This window comes from Mauremys mutica, chromosome 7 (genome assembly GCF_020497125.1).
Source record: "Mauremys mutica isolate MM-2020 ecotype Southern chromosome 7, ASM2049712v1, whole genome shotgun sequence".
In the NCBI taxonomy this organism is placed as follows: domain Eukaryota; kingdom Metazoa; phylum Chordata; order Testudines; family Geoemydidae; genus Mauremys; species Mauremys mutica.
The window spans coordinates 75,630,131-75,654,066 of NC_059078.1; the positions used below are offsets into that span (position 1 = coordinate 75,630,131).

The 23,936-nt window shown below is 42.7% G+C and overlaps 2 protein-coding genes and 1 non-coding gene across 10 annotated transcripts in view; 2 read left to right on the forward strand and 1 right to left on the reverse strand.

Moving 5' to 3' along the window:
• The window catches only part of PARG (poly(ADP-ribose) glycohydrolase), a 165,181-nt gene that overhangs the window by 123,201 nt on the left and 18,044 nt on the right, over positions 1-23,936 (reverse strand). For 2 of the 8 annotated variants that reach the window (XM_045024989.1, XM_045024988.1), the window contains exons 1-3: positions 7,816-8,110; positions 4,353-4,419; positions 138-1,151 (exon numbers count right to left, since the gene is read on the reverse strand). In XM_045024989.1, the coding sequence (XP_044880924.1) occupies positions 138-1,151; positions 4,353-4,419; positions 7,816-8,095 (1,361 nt within the window). In that variant the 5' untranslated portion in view covers positions 8,096-8,110. The other 6 variants (XM_045024995.1, XM_045024991.1, XM_045024992.1 and 3 more) reach the window with 6 other exon arrangements.
• The window catches only part of TIMM23B (translocase of inner mitochondrial membrane 23 homolog B), a 32,993-nt gene continuing 16,398 nt past the window's right edge, over positions 7,342-23,936 (forward strand). The window contains exons 1-5 of the mRNA XM_045024996.1: positions 7,342-7,588; positions 8,839-8,897; positions 16,324-16,417; positions 16,678-16,762; positions 23,367-23,425. Coding sequence (XP_044880931.1) covers positions 7,480-7,588; positions 8,839-8,897; positions 16,324-16,417; positions 16,678-16,762; positions 23,367-23,425 — 406 coding nt within the window. The 5' untranslated portion in view covers positions 7,342-7,479. The remainder of the gene's footprint in view (positions 7,589-8,838; positions 8,898-16,323; positions 16,418-16,677; positions 16,763-23,366; positions 23,426-23,936) is intronic.
• Positions 20,436-20,636, forward strand: LOC123375235. Its single transcript, XR_006581357.1, has one exon. It is a non-coding gene; the product is annotated as a small nucleolar RNA SNORA74 (small nucleolar RNA).

Below are 23,936 nucleotides of genomic sequence, written 5' to 3' on the forward strand. Positions count from 1 at the left end.
TTTTTAAATCAATGGTTTCTTCACTTTTATGTACAATTTTGCAAACCTGCTTAGAGGATAATAAAACGTCTACTGTGCTATTACTGAAGAGAAATATATTTAAAAGGGAAAGAAGGAAGAGGACAAACAAAGGTTACCTTTTCTCCTCTGTTCTGGGTATCCTCATGAAATGGGCAGTGATTTTCGAGTCCTTCTTCCCACAGTGTTTTGCACCTTTGCATTCTGATGAAAGAGCGGGAGAGATCCCATATGACTTTGTATGCAATTCATCCTCTTTGACAGAGTCATCCGTCCCCTCAAAATGGAGGTTATATCGAGCACCTTCACAACATTTGGAAGAAAACGGTGACCTTCTCAACTCTGGGTCAGCATTCCCCCGCTGAAACCTGGAAGATTTGCTAGCAGCTTTTGATGTGTCAACATCCTCTTGCTCATCAACAAATGGACTTGTTTCTTCATCAGCTTCTGAGCCCTGGCAGCTATTCTTGGAATTATCTACATCCATTGGTGACTCCGGTTCACTTTCTTTCTCAAAAGCATGCGAATCTCCTGAACTACTTTGATATTTGTTCGGTTTTCCTGGACCTCCGATATCAGATACACAGGTATCACTGCAAACATCTGAAAGTGGGCTTTCGGGAACTACATCCACCTCATCTTGCTCACTAGTCACACAGACTACATGGACAGGATTGCAGCTCTTTAGCTGCTGTGGATTACATGAAGTCACTTTTCCTTCTGTTTCACTGTCTTTTGATGGATGTTTTGTATTTGCCATCTTCACAGACCTGCCTGATGATAATTTCCTTTGAGTCCAATTGTCACTATTTTCTTCACTACCTCTGTGAACCTGCTTGCCAGTTTTGTGCATGTGATCAATATTGGCATTTTTAAACTGATCTCCAGACCGGGTCCCTTTAACAGGCTCTATTTCTGATGGCTGATCTCTGCATGGCCCCTCTGCCTCCCATTTACACAGGTTGCCAGTCTGAGGCAGATTTACAAGTTTCGTACTCATTTCCACAGATTTTGTTGGATAGCTTTGTGGACAAATATTCTCTAGCTTTTTAACATCATGCTCACACAAGTTATCCTTTTTAACAGAAGTCATCTTGGGATCTGCTCCTGTGCTATTAGTTTTGCTCTGCAAACTGTGGAAGAAAAGATTTGAAAAGCTGGGTTTAACTGTTTCTTGCTAAATGAAATTCTTATTTGTACATTTAAAGACCAGAGGGACTACTACTACCATGTAAGACAGACCACAGAATTTTACCCCAGTGATACCAGCAGTAAAGTCCAATAACTTACAGCTAAACTAGAGTATATCTTTTAAAAAGGTAACATGTCTCCCTTTAAAGGTTCCAAGTGAGATGATGAATTAGTTACTTCTCTCAGACATCTGTTCCAGTGGTTGATCATCCTCATAGTCAAAATGTCACATCTTACTTCCAATTAAATTTTTCTATCTTCACTTTCCAGCCACTAAATCTTGTTATGCCTTTTCTGCCATCTTAAAGACCCTCCTAAATGAGGTCTCTTTTCTGTCAGTATAGGTCATTCAAGGCCATGATCAACTCACCTCTTAACCTTGTTTTTGATAATCTAAATACAATATGATTTAACTAGCTCAGTTTAAGTCATGTTTCCCAGACCTCAAATCATTTTTGTAGCTTTTCTCTGAACATTCAGCAATTTTTCTACACATGTTTAAAAGTATGGACACCAGAACTGGACATAATAATTTAGTTGTTTCCTCACTAATGTCATAGATACCTCTGCTCCTACTCCACATACATCCAGTTTATACATTTATGCATAATAATTCTTGGATATGGCAGTCCTAAACAGTCTGCAGTTTAATAAAAAGTGATATTTACTAAATGTGTTATTATTTTATAGCTAAGTCAGTTCTAGACTAAATATTACACTAAGAGTGAACAGAGACATGATGTGCTGATTAAATATCAGGCCTGTGAGTCAAAAGACTTAGTTTATATTCCCAGCATGCACCCAAGCAGCAGTGGGCAAGTCACTTCACCTTTCTGTGCCTACATGTGCTCATCTGTAAATCTGTATAAAAACACATATCTACAGCAAAGAGACGTAAAACTAAACAAATATTTATAAAGCACTTTAAGATCTTCAAATAGAAGGTTATATTATAGAATTGTCTATAAGTAACATAGATCAAATGTTAGACTGTACTTCGTTAGGTTTTTCCCTAATCTTTCATCATCTAAAAGATAAAAAAGGGAAATTACTGATTGTTACAGTTTATAAACTCTTTGACTAAACACATTTTGATAAGCTACTGAAAGTCAGCAGCCCCCTGAATAAATGATAATATTCTGCTGTTCTTAGAAGATACTATGGATGAATAAATGGATTACCTGTTGTGTACTATGAACTAAGCAAGCCAAATAAACAGGATAAATGGGCCACTGCTCAAGACCTGACACTGAAAGCACAGAAACTACAAGAACACTAGTTACAACTAAAAAGAGTTTGGTGGCTTTCATCTTACAATATTCACATCCACATCCATTACTCTGTATACCTACATCAGTTTCTCTACTCATTGATATTTCTGATTATTTTACTGTCTACTTCTCAAGAAACGGCTACTTAAAATAACAAAATATTGAAATAACACTGTCAACTTAAAAGAAAACCTTCTAGCAGAATTTTTAACATAGTATTGCTACAAGTAACACCTATGCTGACTATAGCTGAAAGAGTCTAGTGGGGGGGGGACTTTTTTTTTTTTAATTTTGTATATTTGATAGCATTTATATATAGGAAATGTGTCATTTTCCACTGCAGAGAAAGTCAGGACCCCATCCTGCAAGCTGTTCCATGTGGGAACAGAACTCTACCTGGGTAGAACAGTTTGCAGAAACTCAACATTCCCTCTTTGTGCAAGTCTTTAAAATAGGAGCAGAAGTCATAAAAATTGGCAGAAGGACTGTGGGACAGGTATATGGACCACTCACTGCTTTTTCATTATTTTTTAAGCTCACTAGGTTTCAAGTTAACCATGTCCCTTTAAAGGCCTCACATTATTCCAAATTCCCTTTCTAGCTGTGGCTCTACAGACTCTCATTCCATCCTCAATTCACCTTTTTGTGTCAAGTATTTCACCACGTCTGATGCATGATATCGCACAGCAATCTGAGGCCCTGAAATACCCAGGTACAAAGGGCACCACTTTATCAGTCACTTTAACAGAATTTCCTTGCTTTTGCTGTTTATTTTATCATCATGGCTGTCAATTTTCTTTTCCAGTGCTTTTTTTGTTATTGTGGAAAATAAACCCGTTGACATGATAATTATGGGAATAGAAGAGTTATTTTCTGCTGAAAAGATTGCCTGATATTACTTCATACCAGACACCACATAAATTAAACCTTTGTGGGTTTAGTTATATTTTAGGTAGTATACTTAATAGCTTGTACCAGCAGAATGATAAAGACTGTACATCAAGTTTGCCTTTATTTGTAATAGTGATGCTGTCACACCAGCCTATGAATAAGTTTATGAAAGCAAGATTGGGCATTCATACTCAGCAAGGAGAGTATGCTCCAAACTAAACCCAGATGTGAGCAGCTACAACTTGATCACAGTCAATAGAGATGCACCACCTTATAGCAGAACTGAATATGATCCTAAAAGCTGTAGGAACAGCAAAACTTATTTGCTGAAAACAGGATTACACCAAGAGCTTTGATTTATTAATGCTCTATGTCAGGGATCGGCAACTGGTGGCATGCGAGCCGATTTTTAGTGACGCTCTGCTGCCAGCTGGGGTCCCAGGCGCCGACCCAGCTCAGCCTGCTGCTGGCCTGGATGAACAGAACCCCAGACTGGCAGCAGGCTGAGCGGGGCAGGCAGCCGGTACTCTGGCTGGCAGGAGCTGGCAGAAAGAAGGAGTCCCAGCCTCTGGCCCCGTTCAGCCTGCTGCCAGCCTGGGATACCAGCTGCCGGCCCCACTCACCTCGCTGCACTATTATTTACTTTACATACAACACTAGTTTAGTTATATAATATAGACTTATAGAGAGAGACCATCTAAAAACATTAAAATGTATTACTGGCACGTGATACCTTAAATTACTGTGAATAAATGAAGACTTGGCACCCCACTTCTGAAAGGCTGCCAACCCCTGCTCTATGTTATGCCAAAATGAAAGCAGAGCCGTATCTACAATAGTCCTACTTCTATCCTGGAATAAAATGATTACATTAGTAAGTTATAATAAATCTTCTGACCCAAATCCTCTTTAGAGACAGTTAAAAGAATTGTTCCATTAATTAAAAAAAATCTTTCAAGCAGTATATATTATAGCTTTTACCTCTTTAACTCTGTTGTCTTGGGTCCTTTATTCTCCATCCAAGTGGTAATTGTCCTTTGTTTGTAAACTGAAAAACCATAATATGTATATTATGACACAAATTGCAATATTACCCAAAACTATGAAGTTTACATTTTGTATTAGCTACAAGTAAAACATCTAAATTAAGTTTTCATTACCATAACTGCTTCGGGTATCATCCAGACTAATGATGTAATATTACATCAGATATAGATTTCACGTCTGTAATTAGCTCTTGTATTCCCTATAAACTCCAGGCTTGCTTTTAGGGTACAGTCACAGGTTTCTTTCCTCCCTATCCCAGGATTATCTGCAAAGCAGGGTAAGTGCATTGGCTACTTAGTATTCACAATGAATACAAAGTAATTGGCTAAACTCAATGGAATGGGTTGGAAAATTACCTTACTCATACTGCTGCTCTTGATGTATTCACTTCTCAGACATGAAAATTAGATGCTTCTGTATCTTTAGCTATTAGTGCCAACATACGCCTTTAGTATATGGGAAAATGACACACACTGAATCTTTACATAGCAAAATGAAGATAGTCAATCTTGCTTCTCTTCTGCCACCACTGCTCCAAATAAAACTACTCTTGAAAATTATATTGGCATAGCTCTGTCAATCAGGGGTGTAAAAAACCACATAGCTATGGTGTAGAAAATTACATAGCTATGCCGACAATCCCCAAAGCAGACACAGCTACATTGAGAGAAGAGAGTTTCTGACAACTCAGCTAACATTTTGAGGGCGGCCTACCCCAACAGGAAAACCTCTTCTGTCAGTGCAGGCTGCGTCTACTATATGGGGTTATGCTGACACAGTCTATGTCATGCACACATACCCCACAAGCAGTGAACACTGACAGACACATTCTAGCCACTCAACTTTCAGAATGTGTGGGGCAGCGGGAGAAGTCAAGAAGGGGTGGAACAAGATCCTCAACACTCCCACTAAGTTTAACTTCCCTTGCTCTTCATACAATTTTACTATCATATTATACTTGACTGATAAAGCCAATTCGTGCACATTATACAATGAAACTTGGGCCTTGTAATACTGAAAGTATTAAAAATGAGCTGGAACAGCTTTAGTTTATGCACTCAGTAGTTCCAAAGTTCAAAATAGAGAATGCATGCAACTTGCTCATTTGGGTTAATCTATTTCTTTTTTCCTTTGTGAACGTGCAACCCACCCATCCTTTCATAACAGAAAATTTCTTGAAATGTATGTCCAGTTTTAGGAGGGACAGAATTTAAAATTTGTACTTTCAAGTGTATGTAACAGAATGCTACAATTTTTATTGTTATTTTATATTTTAGTATTATGCAGGTAAAATAGCACATAAGGAAAGGTAGAAAAGAATCATTCTTATTAACCAAAATCTTCCAACAAAAATCTGATTTCTAAATCTGAAGTAGAATTTTAAATTCAAAACATATGAAGGTTATTGACAATCTATATATTTGTTATAACTGGATTGCTGCTAAAAAGCCCCAGGTATGATGGTACAACCCAGCAAGACTTAAATCTTCACCTTGATACAATCCACTGCATAAAGCATTTAGTTGGAGCCTGCTAACTAACTGGGCTACTCCAGTAAACAATCTGAAGTTCTGGTGGAATAAAAACCTGCAGCCAAGAAACTCAGCAAGCTGCAAGTCACAGAGTTGGTAATTTGTTGGGGTGCAGTACTTTCCCTCCTCTGACTTCATTTCCATTCTGTCCATATCCCTGTCTTTTTCTTTTAATTCACCTCTACAACAACCAAATCTCATCACTGCAATGGCCTCCAACGTTTAAATCTGACAGTCATTACTTCCTGTAATCCCCATGGATGAACATGATATGGATGACCACATCTGGATGAACATGAGAAACTTTTGGCTATTTAAACATGTGAATTCCTTATAATTTAACATGAGCATTTCTCTCCATTAAATTAATCACGCAGATAGCACTTTAAATATTTGAAAAGTGGTCAGTTGTCTAACTAGGTTAACTGATGCTCTCAATATACATCTAGCAAAAACTATTTTATGAAAGATTATAAAAAGTATCAAATCTTAACAAGTCTAACTCCACGAAAAAAAGGGAGAAATTAACTGTTTCTATAGGCAAGATGGTGACAAGTAGGGAGTATTAGTGAAGACACCATTTGCCCTGTTTATTTAAAGTACATGAAAGCAAACAAAACAATCAGAAGACTGAACAACATACTTGTCTCTGTGCACTTAGTACAACCTTGGCTTCTCTGATGGACATTGGGGGCGGGGGAATCAGTTACACACACATTCAGGGAAAGGCTTCTCCCCCTACACCAAGTCAAACAGGAGACGAAAAACAGCCACAGAAAGATACACACAAGAAGGTGACAAGCAGGCGGGTGGCACAAACCTTTGTTCCCCACCGTGGCTGCCAAGCTTTGGCTACTACCGCTGCTTCTGGGCCCTCGTTCCCGAGGGGGAGGGGGAGGAGGCGGCGAAGGCTGCAGTGTCCCTTTTCTGTCCAAGGAAGGGGGCTGCTCTTCCTCCGAGCCGCGGCTGGGGGATGCGGGGGGGCCCAACCTGACTCTCTTGCTGGGGGGTTCACACTCAGCCCCTGCACTCATGCTTAGGAGACCCCCCCCGCTCCGCGCACCCCCAAACGCGCTGCGGCGCTGGGCTCACCGCGGGGGAGAGGCAGCCCCCAGAGGAGAGAAGTCAGGGGCCCTTCCCCTCCACATCCTCCCGCTGCCGAAGGCGCGTGGGGGGGCGGGAGCAGCCCGCCCAGCTCTCCGGCACCCCAGACCTTCCGGGGAGCAGTGAGCGGACAAGGAACAGGGACCCGCACGGGGGGCTGGACTCAGGCCAACGGGGGAGCAGGGGCCGCGGCCACACACCTCAAAATGTCTCCCCCTCTCCCCATAGCAACAGTGCCTCCGTCGCCCCGCCTCCTTGGACCGTAAAGCAACATGCCCGGCCCGTCGTAAAGCGGAACAGGAGACGTGAAAGCTGCGGCGCTGAGGACTCGCTTTACGGCAGCAGTAACAGCGGGCGAGGGAGGGGGCGCCGGGGAGGTTGTTGGTTGGCTCCGTCAGGGCCAGGCCCTGTCCAAAGGCGGCTGCATGGAGGCCGGCGGTGGCAACTCGAAGGGCTCAGGCCTTGGCGGCCTGTTCGGTGCTGGAGGCGCCGGGGGCCCGGGCTATTCCCACGCGGACCTGGCCGGGGTGCCGTGTGAGTATCGGCCGGCCGGGCCGGGCCCGGCGTCCTGCCCTTCCCGCCACGCTCGGCCGGGAGCTCCCCTAGCCCCGGGGGCGGGCGGGAGTCGAGGCCACGGGGCAGAACCGGGCACACGGGCGGGCTGTAGTGAGGGGGAAATGGGGAAGCTGGCGGTGCAGGAACCGCGGGAACATCCGCAGTAACCCTCCCGCGGGGGGCGCCCCGCCCCGGTGCACCGGTACCTGAGACTGACTCGGGCCCTGAGCAGCCGCTGGCACCAGTCACGAGGGCCGCACGGGTACCGGGCGGGGTGAGCTGCCCTCTGCGGATCCGAGCCTTGTGCAATCGCCGAGGAGCCAGTGCCGGGGGGCGGGGGTGTCCAGAGCCGGCACGCGATACATCCGTCTTCAGCGAAAGCACTAAGCGCGGTGTGAGCTGGGCCCTGGCCGCTTTGACTGTCTCTCCGGGTTTCCGGCCGCTATTACTAGCGTTGTGCCTGAGCGGGGGCCAGTATTTATTCATACAAGTTGCTTTTGGCACAGAAACATGAAAATGATCACATCCTTGCTGGGCGTGATAAGCGGGCCTTACTACTTAGTTTAAGAAAAACTTCAGTTTGAGCTGACCTATACAAAACTTTATATATATATATATATAGTTGAATGAATTTGACAGTTAAGTATGACTTAAGCAAGTGGATCTATAGTAAACATTTAAGTACTTGTTTTAGGGAGTCCACAGGTTGATTTTGGACAAAATCTCATCCTGCTCATCTCAGCCTGGCTGTAGATTTAAAGAATAAAATAAATTTGTAACTTTTGCACTTAAGAATAATCTCTACAATTTGTACTAGTCTGTAGATAAATTGATTTACAAAGATGTTTACAAAGGTAGGTAAGTATCATCATCCCATTTCATAGAGGGGGAAATGGAGGCAGAAGTTAAGTGACTTTCTAAGGTCACACTGTATGTCAGTGGTGGAGTAGAGAATAGAAGCCAGGTTTCCCAACAATCACTTCCTTGATCATGGTGTTTGTCTCCTCCATGTCATGCCGTATATTATTACTGTAGAAATGTGTATATACTAGTGATATCAAATAATAGTTTTGACAGTTTTAATTAACTGAAACATGGATTTTAAATGACCGGATCAAAATAATAACTACCCTCTTTCGTCAACCATCTTCCTGTCAGCGTTTCTGCCTCAGTCTTGGAGATATTGCTCATACTGATTTTAATAACAGTTCTTTTTCTTCCTCATTCAGTAACTGGAATGAGCCCTTTGTCTCCTTATTTAAATGTGGATCCCAGATATTTAATACAGGTAAGAAGCATGTTTCTATTTTGATCCTATTAAGTCAGTTATCTTGAATGAGTCACTGTCTCCCTTGTGTAGAGCTGCTTTTCCTAAAGTAAAGAAGTCTGATGTTTCTCTTCTATATCAGCAACAAATTGAACTAAGCAGAAAACTTAAAACTTAATATGGCTCCATACAAATTTTATACTATTGATCATTTGAAATCTGAGAACTGAGTTTCAGCACAGTACTTAGTACAACTTCTTGATGTCATAGTGCCTGAGAGGAGAAATCCAGTTTAGGGACAGAGGGCTTGGCTACACTTACAAATTTGCAGCGCTGCAGCAGGGTGTGAAAACACACCCTCTGCAGCGCTGCAAATTGCGGCGCTACAAAGCGCCAGTGTAGTCAAAGCCCCAGCGCTGGGAGCCGCGCTCCCAGCGCTGTCCGTTATTCCCCACAGGGAAGTGGAGTACGGACAGCGCTGGGAGAGTTTTCTCCCAGCGCTGGCGCTTTGATTACACTTAGCGCTTCAAAGCGCTGCCGCGGCAGCGCTTTGAAATGCAAGTGTAGCCAAAGCCAGAGTGTGAATTAGTCCAAATTAGAAATGGAACTTCTAGAATCTTAAGTCATGCTTCCTTTCAGGTCAAGATCTAGTACCCCACAAGAGGATGTATCAGTTGTGAAACTGATGATGTTTTCACCCCTCACTACTACATTTAATCATTGCCCTTTGTTGGATCTTACACCCAAGAGGAGAGATCACCTACATCAGAATTAGTTTAGTTTAAAAGTATCCTTTATAAAATAACTCTCAGCTGATTTATGAAACCATAGTGTTTAAGAAAAATGTTTTGGGAATATCCAAATATTTTAGTGTACAAGGGCAGTGTAAACTAGATGTCACCTCAAAATGCACAACTGAGTACAACATACTTCTCAACTAAAACAAAAAATATTACTAAATTAAATATCGCTTTAAGAAAGCAGGATTATTTTTAAGCTAAAAATTGCCTGCAAAATTAATCTTGCAAAAAGTTAACATAAGAATGGCCATGCTGGGTCAGACCAAAGGTCCATTAAGCCCAGTATCCTGTCTTTGGACAGTGGCCAATGCCAGGTGCTTCAGAGGGAATGAACAGAACAAGTAATAATCATCAAGTGATCCATCCCCTGTTGCCCATTCCCAGCTTCGCTATTATATTTAATCTGCCCGAGATTTAGGTAATATGCAAATTCTGTAGACCATCAGAAGATAAAACCAAACTAAACAATTACAGAAAACCTAATTTGCTTCCCAGTTTCATCCAGTTATATTAAATATGGCAAAAAAATCCCTAATAAGATAGCTTCTGCTTTATGTCCTCAATTTTGAACAGATGTTTAGTGTAAATAACTTGTAGTATGATCTTAATAAAGATTTTGTCACATCTAAAATAGCTAGGAGCTTTGCTGGGTCGGGAGGGAACTGCTACTTAAGGAAATCTGTTTGGCTAAACAAGTACAGCAGTATGTGTTACTCTTCTGATCTAGGGAATTCTAGTCTTATTTTGCATGAGTTTAACACGTGCTCACTCTTAAGATAGCAAAAGTAACAACTCTCTTCAAAAGAGCTTCCATTCAGTGAGTTTGGGAATTGCAAAGCTTTCAGGAGACACACGATAAATATTCTGTAACCTCAGTGGTGAATCAGACTTAATTTAAGTAAGAGAAAACAACACTTGTATTCGATTCAAAGATTTTTTTTAAAAGTAAAAACCTGTAGTGTATAAACCAATAGAAATAGTACTTGACTTCTTACTTCCTCTTTAACTTGCTCTACAATCTCCCCTTCGTCTGTTGTATCGACATATCTGGGGTAGTCAGTCATCTTGAATTTGGAAAATCCTAGAAGTCTTTATACCTATTGCCAGGCCCATGACTGGTGGCAGATTTGCCTTGATTATCTGCTCCTGGGGGAATTCTGTGCCACTGTGGATGTGCAGAATTCATGTCCCCTACAGATTTCCTTGCTTCCCTGCAGAAAAATGACTGACAGGGAAGGCACAAGAGCAGTCATGCAACTCTCCCCAGCAGTATGTTTTGGGTGCCCAGGGCAGCTGGCAGAGAGGTTAATCACTGTGGGGCAGGAGTTGGGACTGGGGAAGACCCGGCTGGAGGCTCCTGCCCTGCCCTGGGCTCAACTGCTAGTCCTGACTGGGCTGGGGAGGAGGGGAATTCCTATTCCCCTGTACGGCATCCAGGGCTGGGTCAGACCCACCTCCAGATTTCTCCCCAGGCTGCAGGAAGCTCTGAAAACTCCCCCTTCCCTGCAGCCATCGCTCCTCAACTGCAGGGGGAGGGATCACCTTATGGGGAGCTGCTCCCCCATCCGCCTAGTCCCCATGCATCCAGACCCTCTCCTATCTAGATTCTCCCGCCAAGCCTCACTGCACCCAGAACCTCCCTGCAGAGCCCCAGTTCCCCTGCACCACCTCTACAAGCCACCTGCACCTGGATCCCCACCCAACTGAGTCCCACTCCCCCAGCGTCTGGGCCCCCCCACTGAACCCTCCAGACCCCCCCCCCCGCTGAGCCCCAACCACCTTCACCTGGACCCCCCTGCATAGTCCCTTTACTATTGCACCCAGAACTCCCCTTTCCTCCCCCTCCCCCCCGTATGCCCCTGTGCACCCGGATCCCCCCACTGAGCCACCAACATCCAGATTGCCACACACAGAACCCTCTCAACTCACATGTGGATTCCCCCCCTACACTAAGTCCCTCCACACTTGGATCCTGCCTTGCTGAGCCTGCCTACTCACACCTGGTGCACCTGGCACAGAGGGGCAGGGCCCTGGGGTGTTTCTGGGGCAGGCCCGGTCCTTGTGCTGTGTCAGGGTTGGGCGCAGCCTCACAGCTGAGTCTGTGTCCCGGGTGGGAAGCTGCACAGTGATCTCCCACCTCTATGCAGCCAGTGGCCTGTGCTCCCCAGTGCTATGCAGGAGCCTCCACATTTATTTGACAAATAAAATTTGCAGAATTTTAAAATAATGTTTTGTGCATGTTTATTGTTTTGGTGCATAATTTTAATTTTTTGGCACAGAATGCCCTCAGGAGTAGTTATCAGTCCATATTGTGTTGCAGAAACTCACTCAGAAAACTCAATTCAAAGTGTTGGTCCTTCACTAGCAGGACCAAGTACTGATTTTTGCCCCAGATCCCTAAGTGGCCCCTCTCAAGGATTGAACTAACAACTCTTGGTTTAGTAGGCCAATACTCAAACCACTGAGCTATGTCTCCTCTCCCAAAGTCCTTAGGTTTGCATAGAGAAATGAAGGGTAAAACATAGTCCAGGTCCAACCTGGGCCCAGAGCCCTAGCCAACCCTGTAGTGAACCCCATGTTCAGACTCTGGGCTTGTCTACACTGGCAATTTACAGCACTGCAACTTTCTTGCTCAAGGGTGTGAAAAAACACCTCCCTGAATACAGCAAGCTTCAGCGCTGTAAAAAATCAGTGTAGACAGTGCACCAGTGCTGGGAACTACGCCCCTCGTGGAGGTGTGTTTTTTAGAGCAGCAGCGCTTTAGCATTGCCAATGTAGACTAGCCCTCTGTTTCTCTCTCTGTCTGACCTTGATTTGTTCCCAGGTGAGAGCCCGACTCCTTCCAGCAGCTAGCTCTTATCCTCTCACTTCACACCTTCTCGGTCCTTTGTTCTCAAGATGGGGGATTTTGCTCAGCTTTCCTGTTGAGGGGTGGGAAGACCCATTTCCTTCTGGGTCATTCAGTGCTAGGTGTTAACATCCTGGTGAGTGGCTTTGCCATTGTCTTCCCAGATTCTCTATTGATAAAGGGTCTGCCTGACCAATTTTTTTTTTTTAAATGATCCATTCAAACTCAAGACAGGTAGGCATATTCATACCCATCTCTTAGCCTGCCCTGAGAGCAAACAGTCCTCTTTCCACCACTGGGTAGCTAGCACACTATAGGGGAAACTGAGATACACATAGGATTAATAAAAATATTACAAAAGAAACCCACTTTGTCACAAGTAGAAGCTAGCCTACCCTAACTGAAGTAAAATACCATACTTCATTTAGATATTCAGATAGCAAAGTTAAAACATCTAAACCGCAGCAAAATAGCTCATCTCAATTGATTAGACTTTTCCTGTTGTTATGCATACTTCCACCTTTTCATGTTCTCTGTATGTATAAATATCTCCTGTCTGTGTGTTCCATTCTATGCATCCGAAGAAGTGAGCTGTAGCTCACGAAAGCTCATGCTAAAATAAATTTGTTAGTCTTTAAGGTGCCACAAGTACTCCTGTTCTTTTTGCGGATACAGACTAACACGGCTGCTACTCTGAAACCTAGCAAAATAAAAGATTTTTGCTAAAATATCTATGCTGAGAGCACAACGAGCACTTGGAAATCTCAAAAGTAGCACCTAAATGACTGCACTAAACAAACACCACCACCTCACATGGCCAAAAAGGGGAGATGGAGGGGGGGGGGGGAAATCACAATTCAAAGCCCAGAGAGCGCATTGGTTATTTGGCATCTGCAATTTGGATGCCTTTGACTTCATGTCAGTATAGATACTGGGTCAGCACCAGTTTAAAAAAAATTAATTAAAAAGCTCTGAATAAAGCTTAACTTTGCTATGGATTGAAAGTTTGTCAATTTTCCACTTTCATTGTAGATATTTTATTTGCTGAAATGTGATTAACTATGAGCTGTTGCAGGAAGAGATTACAGGACAACATTCCTACAGCAATAGTACACAAGGGATATTTTCTAACAAACTAGCACGCTGCATCTTCTCTGCTCTTTTGTATCATTTTGTTCTTCAGTTCTTATAACGCAGAACTAACACTGAAGGATTATGGAGACTGCCTTTTCTAAAATACCACAGAAATTAAGTGAATGCAGTATTATCTGATATTGTAGAAAACCTAGACAATATGCTTTGTTTATAAACTATAAAGATGAGTGCCAGGATATTGCTTACCTCTTTAGACCATTCTTAATTCAGCCACAAACTGATGCAGCTTGCTGCCCACTAATGTCCTCTTCATCTGAATTATATTAAAAATCAGTAGGCTGGGCCTAGCCTCTGAGCTTACAGGTAGGTTTATTGAAACCATGTTTCAAGATAATTGGTTAAATATTCTACATATCAGTATGGCAAGTTAATAATAGCTAACATGCCTAATTGCTTAAGAAATGAGAGCCTACAGACAATATAACTACTCTTAGAAATTAGTAGGGAAAAATGAATTTTCTGGCCTCTTAAACACACTCAGATATACTATTTAGATGTCATGGTGTATGAGTGTGTCTATCTTTCATTTTGTAATTCATAGTGTGCTCAATAACATGACTGCCAGAATTTTCTAGAATTTCATCCAATGTCCCCAGTGATTTTAGGGAACAGTGAAGTTAAGAATTTTTTGGATTCTGACAGAATAGACAGTCAGAATAGAAGGAGAAAGTTAAGGGTTTTTTTTGGTTTTGTTTTTTTTTAAATGTTGCTTTCTGAGAAGATATAGCAGAAGTTGAACTAGAGGTGTGACATTAAACTGATTAAATTACCCAGTGCAATTATGTGTGGACGCTTACAGCAGTTTGTCTGGTTTATCTGTTTAGTTTGCACCTATGCATTTCAGATGCAAGCTAAATGGATATAAACCAAGTTTAAATTAGTGTAAGAGTGTCCAATCACAAAATTGCTCCGGTTTAACTAAATTAGTTTAATGTCACATCTTTAGTTGAACTGGTGCAACTTTATGCATGGACCAGGCCTAAAGTCTGGGGGTTTTTTTGGTTTTTTTTTTTTTGCCAAGTCTACCCATTGATTGAACTAACTGTAAAATTACTAAACTTCTGGAGTACAGATATCGTTGAACCAAGCAAGACATTTTCTTTCGGACAAGTCATAATGTTGGAAAAAGACAAAAGAAAATTTCCATAGATTTTGTACAAACAGTACATTTAATATCAAATGCTACAGCCATACTGTTAGGGAATATTGTGAATTCCAAACCAGAATCACCTTATGATCTATCTTTGGCAAAGGAGGAGTTTGCTAGAAAAAATATGCAGACGTTGATTGCTTTGCTCTCCCACATCTGATGTGTTGAGAAGAAAAGTGGAAGCTGTTAGATGCTACATCTACACTAAGTGAAGAAGGAAACTTACTATCTACCTTAACGAAAATCTTACTACAGAAAATATAAGTTACCAGGGAAGATGCAATATTGACTCTCAAAAAATACAGAACTGTGAAACTAGAATTTTCCTTTTTCAGATGTTAATTGGATATAGGGTAGATATTGTGCTAGACTTGTAAACTGCATAACAAATTATAAAAAAAATCTTACTTCTGAATTTTTATTATTGATATGCGTGCTCCAGAGAAGCAGCTGTCATGTTGCTTTCTTCTTCCATCTCACCTTGGCAGGTCTGCATGATAAAGCCAAACAAACGCTGTAATTGACCTACCTCCACCCACATTTTGGCATTACCATTGGTTGCCATTGATGTACAGCAGATTCATCTGGAAAGATAATCAGAAACACCTCTGTGGAAAGACTTGTGGATTTCTTTGTGCATCACTCTCCCAAGACATAAACTTTGCACATTTTTAATGCTTAACCACCAATAGCTTTGTATTCCTTGCCCCTAAACATCCTCAGGGCTTGGCTACACTTACAAATTTGCAGCGCTGCAGCAGGGTGTGAAAACACACCCTCTCCAGCGCTGCAAATTGCGGCGCTGCAAAGCGCCAGTGTGGTCAAAGCCCCAGCGCTGGGAGCGTGGCTCCCAGCGCTGTACGTTATTCCCCACAGGGAGGTGGAGTACGGACAGCGCTGGGAGAGCTTTCTCCCAGCGCTGGCGCTTTGACTACACTTAGCGCTTCAAAGCGCTGCCACGGCAGCGCTTTGAAGTGTAAGTGTAGCCAAAGCCTCAGAATAGGTCTCTTATACTGCTCTAAGGGATTCTTTATAGTAACTATAAAAGTAGTAGAAAAAGAAAATGAATGCTGTATTATGTTGGTATGCATTTAATCGGAGAATGCATAGGTGCTTTCAGAGGCATAAGTAATAAACATCATACAAATGATTAATGAATGCATACTGAGTTTCTTGGCTTTTTCACTTCATATTGAGTTAGCTGGAAATACTAGTCTAGGAAGAGAATCTCATCCGCTTACAAATTCTAAAAAAGGAATATTTTAAATATGCAACTAATTTATTCCATCTGAATACTTTTCTGTAACATAATTAGTGAGAAGCAAGAGTATTACTGATCTTTTTTCCTCTGTAGTGTTCAGCAGCATTTATGTGGAAGTGTTTGTTTTGTTTTTTAACCATGGTTAAGCCAACAGAGAATTTGAGATGTGTCTGAAACCATGCCTACTTGGAAAGTACAAATGTATAAAACACTTACCTTTTCTTCTGTTTCAGGATACAGATGAGTTTATCTTGCCTACAGGAGCGAACAAAACTCGGGGAAGGTTTGAGCTGGCCTTTTTTACCATTGGAGGGTGTTGTATGACAGGTATATGGGACTATTTACTGTATATCTTAATGCAAGATTGATGTTACTGTATTAAATCCCAAGTACATGAGACATAGTAAAACTGAAGAGATGTCTCATAGTGTTTTTGGTTTTTTTTTTTCTCCCTACAGACTGTATATGTATTTACATATGCAATGGCTACCTGACTCTTGTCTGTAGACTTACAAGATTGGGAATGAATGTGTTTGTCTATTTACTGTATTGTTGATAAAGTAATGGCTAGTGTTATGATTCACTAGGGGCTGCATTTGGTGCACTGAATGGTCTGCGGCTGGGATTGAAGGAGACACACAGCATGGCCTGGTCCAAACCTAGAAATGTACAGTAAGTACATAAATGTATACTTTCACCCCATCATTATTAGAATGGCTCAAAGCTAACTTTGAGTATATTACAATAACAAAATTAAAGTACATTTGCTTCTTCTGCGGGACAAGTTGTACAAAGAGTAAATATAGTATTAGGTGAATTGAGTTGTGAAATGTCTTGGTTAATTTGTTATAACCCACTTGCATCTGAAGAAGTGGGTATTCACCCACGAAAGCTCATGCTGCAAAACGTCTGTTAGTCTATAAGGTGCCACAGGATTCTTTGTTGCTTTTACAGATCCAGACTAACACGGCTACCCCTCTGATACTTGGTTAATTTGTTAAATGCTGATTTTACTTTTTAAATGAGCTTTGGTGATGGTGTTTGACCCTTCTCAAACGGGTATGGAAAGAGAATAAGTGAAACATTAATCATTCCCTGGATGCTTATTGAAAACCCACCTATTTCTACAAGTTGAAGTACTCCCAAAGGGATTACAAGTTGCCTAGAGGCATTTTTTGTTTTTCCTCTTATCTGGAACAGAGTACTCTTTCTTCAGTACTCCTAGCCTTTGCAGGATTAGGCAGGGAGAGGCTTAAGCTATGTCTACACTACAGAGACTATGTTGGCATAGCTGTGCTGGCATAGCGCCCAAGTGTAGAGACAGCCTATGCCAAAAGGAACAGTTTTTCTTCCGGTGTAGGAACACCACCACACCAAGTGATGTCTGTGTAGACAGATGTGCTCTTCAGTCAGCATAGATGCAGGGATTTTTATTGGCATAATTATGTTGGTCAGGGATACGTTTTATTCCACCCTCCTGACAGACATAGCTGTCCCAATATAAGTGTAGACCAGCCTCAGAATAGAATCAGGCTCCATGCCAGCACAGAAAGCAAACAGCTGAGTCCACCTAGATTTTCTTCTTCTGTGGGGGCAAGAGGAAATTCCCCTGGGAAAGGCCAGGGCACAGAATTTGTGCTGGGGTGCTGTTACTCCTGAGATCCCTAGCACTCATCTCACCTTACGGTGTTGCACATGCTATATTCTTTCCAAACCTCTAGATTAAACTCCAGAAACAGGCTGAGCTGATTGTATGACAGAAAGGCTTCATATACTGCTTTCCGCCCCAGAATGATATTGTTAGGGAGACTCCTGTAACTGGATTGGCATAACTACAGTAACGCCTCACTTTAAGTCGTCCCGGTTAACGTTGTTTCGTTAATTTGCTGATCAGTTAGGGAACCTGTTTATTTCAATTTGTGCAGTGCTCCATTCTTACGTTGTTTGGCTGCCTGCCTCTCCTCCCCCACCTCTTGCCCACGTGAGGACTTGGCGCGCAGGCTCCCCCTCCATCCCCTGTCTCCCAAACAGGGCAAGCCAGCTGATTGCCCCAGGCAGGGGAGAGGAGCGAGGACTCAGCTGCAGTCTCCCCCTCCCTCGCCTCCTGCTGGGGCAATCAGCTGGCTTGCAGCCTTTAAAAGGGTGGGAGGGAGAAGCAAGGACATGGGAAGTAAGGGGGGAGGAGGTCAGGGTGGGGAGAAGAGGCAGGTCAAGGATGGGGGCTTGAGGGAAGGGTGGGGAATGGGTGGGTTGAGGGTTGAGCCCCCCGCCCCAGTGCTTGCAGAATAGGTGAGGAGGTAGCTTCCCCTACAGCACCTTCAGCCTCCTTGCCTGCCTCCTCTCCAGTGCCAGCAGGCTATGCTTGTATAGGGTAAGGCAGGGGCACCTCCCAACTATAGGACAGAACCTGTATTAAATTGCTTGTTTAAAATGTATACAATGCCTTTTGTCTTGACTGCTCATGTTTGAGCATTGGTTGTATATTCTTTTCCTTCAGTGTATAAAATGAAAATGTGTAAACCAAATATCCTATAGTATAAATCTGAAGTTATTTTCATAATGTTTTAGAAAAGTCTCTAAATTTATGTAAATGGTTGATTTTTATTAACAGATCCTTACTTTATAGATTTGGGGGGGGAGAGGGACACAGTGAGCAAACTGAGGCAAGAAAATTAACCATTTACTTTTCTTAATTAAGAAATGTCATATGAAAAACTTCTACCAAGTTGAGCCAGCAGAGGGCAACAGACACACAGACTCCACCTAAGTTTGTCCTTTTATGCAAGTCCAATGAAATAGTGTGCTCAGTTCCACCCTTTCATATTCAGCGGCAAGGGTAGACACTCCTCACATTTCTCTTTTATAAGCTGAAACTTGGTTTCATTTTGTTACATCCCCTTCAAACTACATTTTCTGTTAAGTAATCACTAAGATTAAGATTCTGCCACAGGTACTTTTTAGTAAAAGTCAGGGACAGGCTTAGGGACAGGTCACAGGCAATTAAAAAAAAAAAAATTCACGGAAGCCTATCCCTTACTTTTACTAAAAATCCCCGAGGGGAGGGAGGAACTAACAGTTGGAGCACTGCCAGGGGCTGACTTCTGGTAGCTGCTCCAGCCACGCCACAGCTCGGATGGGCTGACCACTCCAGAAGAAATCACTGAGGTCCTGGAAAGTCATGGAATCCATGACCTCCATGGTATTCATAACCTTAATAATCACCATCACAAAGAATGTGAACGAACTTTTGAAAGATGTCAGAAATATCTTCTGTTACTTAATGTATGCCAGGAGTTTCTGTCTGTTTCTCGTATCAGAGGGGTAGCCGTGTTAGTCTGGATCTGTAAAAGCAGCAAAGAATCCTGTGGCACCTTATAGACTAACAGACGTTTTGCAGCATGAGCTTTCGTGGGTGAATCCGACGAAGTGGGCATTCACCCACGAAAGCTCATGCTGCAAAACGTCTGTTAGTCTATAAGGTGCCACAGGATTCTTTGCTGTCTGTTTCTCAGGCAACACAGTCCTCTCCCACTGAAGTTGATGAAAGTTTTGACACTAGTGTAATTAGGAGCAGGACTGACCCTGATGCCTCTGATGACTTTACACTGAAAGGTCTTTGCTTAATTTAAGCGTGCTAATAAAATCAAATTTAATTGCTGCCAATCACTGTTTGAATGAACTACAAAGGCTTTTTCATAAAATCTGTTCTTTGCCTGTAGTTTATTAATCTCTTTCTTTATACTGTTATCTGGTTATAACAGACTTAAATCAAACCATACCTTATTTATGAAAGCAAGATGACCAGTGAAGGCTCCAGACATGGTCAGGGCACACCAGTGCTGTACAGACTTATTTAGTTAGATAAGCTCACCTAACTGATTGCTTTTAAAAAAAAAAAGAAAAAGCAATCTACGTTCTTAACTTTAAATTTACATTTATGTAAATATTTTTAAAAGTCAGTACTACAGCTAGAGACTTAATTTAACATTGCAGCTATTCAAAACGTGTATGCAGTGTGTCCCAATTAACGTTGCTATTCTTGTTTAATTTCCTGACTCTTTAAATTCTCAAACTTGATGTAAAATGGATAAGTTGGGAAAATGGAGGGTGTTGATGTTTCAGATAGATGGATATTACTTGAGCATCTCTTGTACTACACCTGATAGTTTCAGCATGAGCTTCTCCATACACTTTCAACTCATTTAAATCTAGCAGCATTCAGTGTTGTCCTGTGTCTTTCAGTGAAAAGTGAGTGTAGTGTTACAAAGGAAAGTAGTGGGGAAACAAGCTTGATAATTCAGAAACAAATACATGTAAAACATGTTTTCATAGTTTGACACTGAATTCCAGTGGCAGTAAGCTGTCCAGGGCAGTACCATGCCCCTGACAGTGTTACACTGCTGGGAGATAAAATACTGGCCATTTCATCTGTCTGTCATCACACTTTTGAAGGCAGCTGCCACCAGTGTGGAACAGTGTTGTGCTTCCCTGAGTGTGCACTAAGCATTTGCCTTCACTTTTTAATGCTAGTCTGGAACCATGCATGAAATATTAAATTTCTTAAGCTTCTGTAGTGTACATGATTCCAGGGGCAAATGAATATGTAAAATTAATTTCCTTTAATCTTCTAAATATACTGCAATTTTCTTTTAACCAAATATATCCTGGCACTATCCACTGTTACTATAACGTAAGTGTTGAGTCATTTCAGATACCTCTATTTGGTAAAATAGTTTTTGTTCAAACCAGCCACCCTTCTTTCAGTCTTCACCATACTGCCTAAAGTCTGGGCACTGGTTCAGTGTTGACCTCAGCAGGAAGAGTGCTGTCTGCTGGGTCCACCAGCTTCAGCTCTTGGAACACTCTGGTTTCCTGGAAGGTCTCTCATCTGGTTATTGTCAGCCTGACTAGGTTTATTGTCTCATAAACTACAAGTGAGCATATTAAGTCAGTAATTGGATCAGAGATACCCAGTGTACTGCAGTAGTTGGTACTGGTGATTCAGTAGGTAGTGGTCTTTGAGTCAGTAATGAATAAATACCAGTGGGAGTTGAGGGCACTATGCTGCCTAGGCTGCCATCATTCAGAACTGATGTAAAACCTAACCAAAGGTTCCGACAACTTGATGACATGGCCGTTTTCGCAAGAATACGGTGTTAACTCCAGTGTCTTGTCCAGAGTCTGACTTGGGGAATTACATTTCCTACCTACCATAAATCCTTCCTGTAACTTCAGCTGGATATGATAGTGTTTTCTGGGGCTCAATGTTTACCAGATCCTTATTAGTCAGAGGCAGAGGTGTAGGGGTGTGTGTGTGTGTGTGTGTGTGTGTATCTATATCTATATATATATATAAAAAAAATTCCCTGGAACCTAACCCCCTCATTTACATTAATTCTTATGGGGAAATTGGATTCACTTAACATCGTTTCGCTTAAAGTCACATTTTTCAGGAACATAACTACAACATTAAGCGAGGAGTTACTGTACTCAGTGTCGAGTGGCTAATTTTTCATTTGTAGCTGTGTCATTTCTACCTTGAATGCAAGAGGAAAATTTATTGGCTTCCTTGTCTAATTTCCTCCTCTCATCCCCACTTCTTAAGTCATTAGGGGAGTCTAAGACTGTCAACACTACAGTCCTTACAGCTGCATCACTATAAGGTTTCCCGAGTAGCCGCTCTATGCTAATTAAAACATTCCTAATGAGCGGCAGTAACTATACCAAGAGCTTCTCCTGTGACATAGCACTGAAGCTCATTTCTCTCAGGCAGGTGGGTTGTTTTTTTCCACATCCCTGACTGATAAAATTTTTACCAACAAAAGTGCTAGTATAGACAAAGCCTAATATACCTTATGTGACTAGAAGAGGATTATTATGGTTCATTTGGAAGCACTCTAGTACAGTGTTTTTCAAACCATGGGTTGCGACCCAGTACTGGGTCGCGGCACGTAAGGCACGAGGTCACCTTGCTCTGGTCAGCACCACCAACCGGGACGTTAAAAGTACCGTCGGCGATGCTGCCCAGCTAAGGCAGGCTAGTGCCTACCTTTTCCAACACTGCGCTGTGCCCCAGAAGCAGCCAGTCTGGCTTCTAAGCAGGGGGCTATGGGGCTTCCTGTGCTGCCCCCACCCCAAGCACCGTCTCCGCACTCCCGTTGGCCAGAAACCAGAAAATGGGAGCTCAGGGGAGGCAGTGCCTGCGGGCAAGAGTCATGCGGAGCCACTTGCACGCCTCTACCTGGGAGTTGGACCTGCTGCTGGCTGTTTCCGGAGGGCAGCACACTCCATGGTGCCAGGACAGGCAGGAAGCCTGCCTCTGCACCCCGGCTGCACTGCTGACTGGGAGCCACCGGAGGGCTGTGCCCCAGCCCTGAGCGCCCCCCCAAACCTGGAACCCCTACCTGTGCCCCAAGCCCCTCATCCCCAGCCCCACCCTAGAGCCTGCACCACCAGCCCAGAGCCCTGTCCCTCTCCTGCACCCCAACACCCTGCCCCAGCCCTCAGGCCCCCCAAACCTGTAATCCCTTTCTGCACCCCAAATGCCTCATCCCCAGCCCAGAGCCCTGAACCCCAACTCCCAGCCCAGAGCCCCCTCCCACACCCTGAACCTCATTCCTGGCCCCACCCTGCAGCCCTCACCCTTGCACCCCAACCCTCTGAGGCTCCCCCAAACCCGTAATCCCTTTCTGCACCCCAAACCCCTCATCCCCAGCCCAGAGCCCTGAACCCCCTCCCAAACCCCAGCTCCCAGCCCAGAGTCGCCTCCCACAACCCAAACTCCTCATCCCCAGCTCCGTTGAGTCACAAGCATCAACAATTCAACTGGGTCCACAGAAAAAAAGTTTGAAAACCACTGCTCTAGTAGATGGTCATTTTGCGTTTCCCAGAAGTGGAAAGCAGCATTTTTAAGTAAAGAAACAATGTTTTGAACTGAACAGCAGCAGGGGTCAAACTTAAGAACCTGTTTTAAATGGTCTCCTGACATGAGGACTGGCATCAGGGATGTATCATTTAAACTTGAAGCGGACTTGTAGGAAGTCATATACATATCTCTCTAGAGAAAAAAAAAATTTAAAAATACATGATCTCTGATGATAGAATGGCTTTATATTGGGTTCTCATACTATAGTTATTACCATACTAAATATATAGAATTAAATGTGTATTCCATTGTGCTTAGTACCATGCAATCCTCATCTCGATTGGGGCCCATGGGCATCTGATTAATAAATAAGGTATTTAAGTTTTATTAAACTTTTTTTTTAATCTTCAGAATTTTAAATATGGTGACAAGGCAAGGAGCTCTATGGGCCAACACTCTGGGATCCTTGGGTAAGTCAAACTTATCTCAAACTAAACAATGTACAAAGGGTTTGAAGCAAATTAAAACACATTTTGGTTTCTTGGCACACTAAATGAGTTGATGTAGCCTATGGCTAAATTTTTCAGTCACAGCTGGTGATTTTGGGTCTCAACTTTAAGACATCTAAAAGGCCCAGGTCTTCAGAGAGTGGTGCTTGGCACTGCCTGAAAACTAGGCCCCTTTCAGGTGTTTGAAGTTGGGCACCCAAATTCTGTAGTCCTCTGATCAGAGAGACATTTGTAGAATTAACTTCAGCTTATTCTCTCAGCCTTTCATGTGTATTATGACAATTGCTTAGTCATTAGTCACCATTTTTTCTGTCTCTGAAAAATACAGCAGACATTACGTGAGAAATTTGAAAGTCCAAAATGGATTTTGAAGACCAAATAGCTAACGATGTAAAAATAACCAACTAAAGGGGGTTGTTTTAATATATCAGAAGAAAGAAGACTGGACAAAAATCAGTGGGCCTACTGGCTC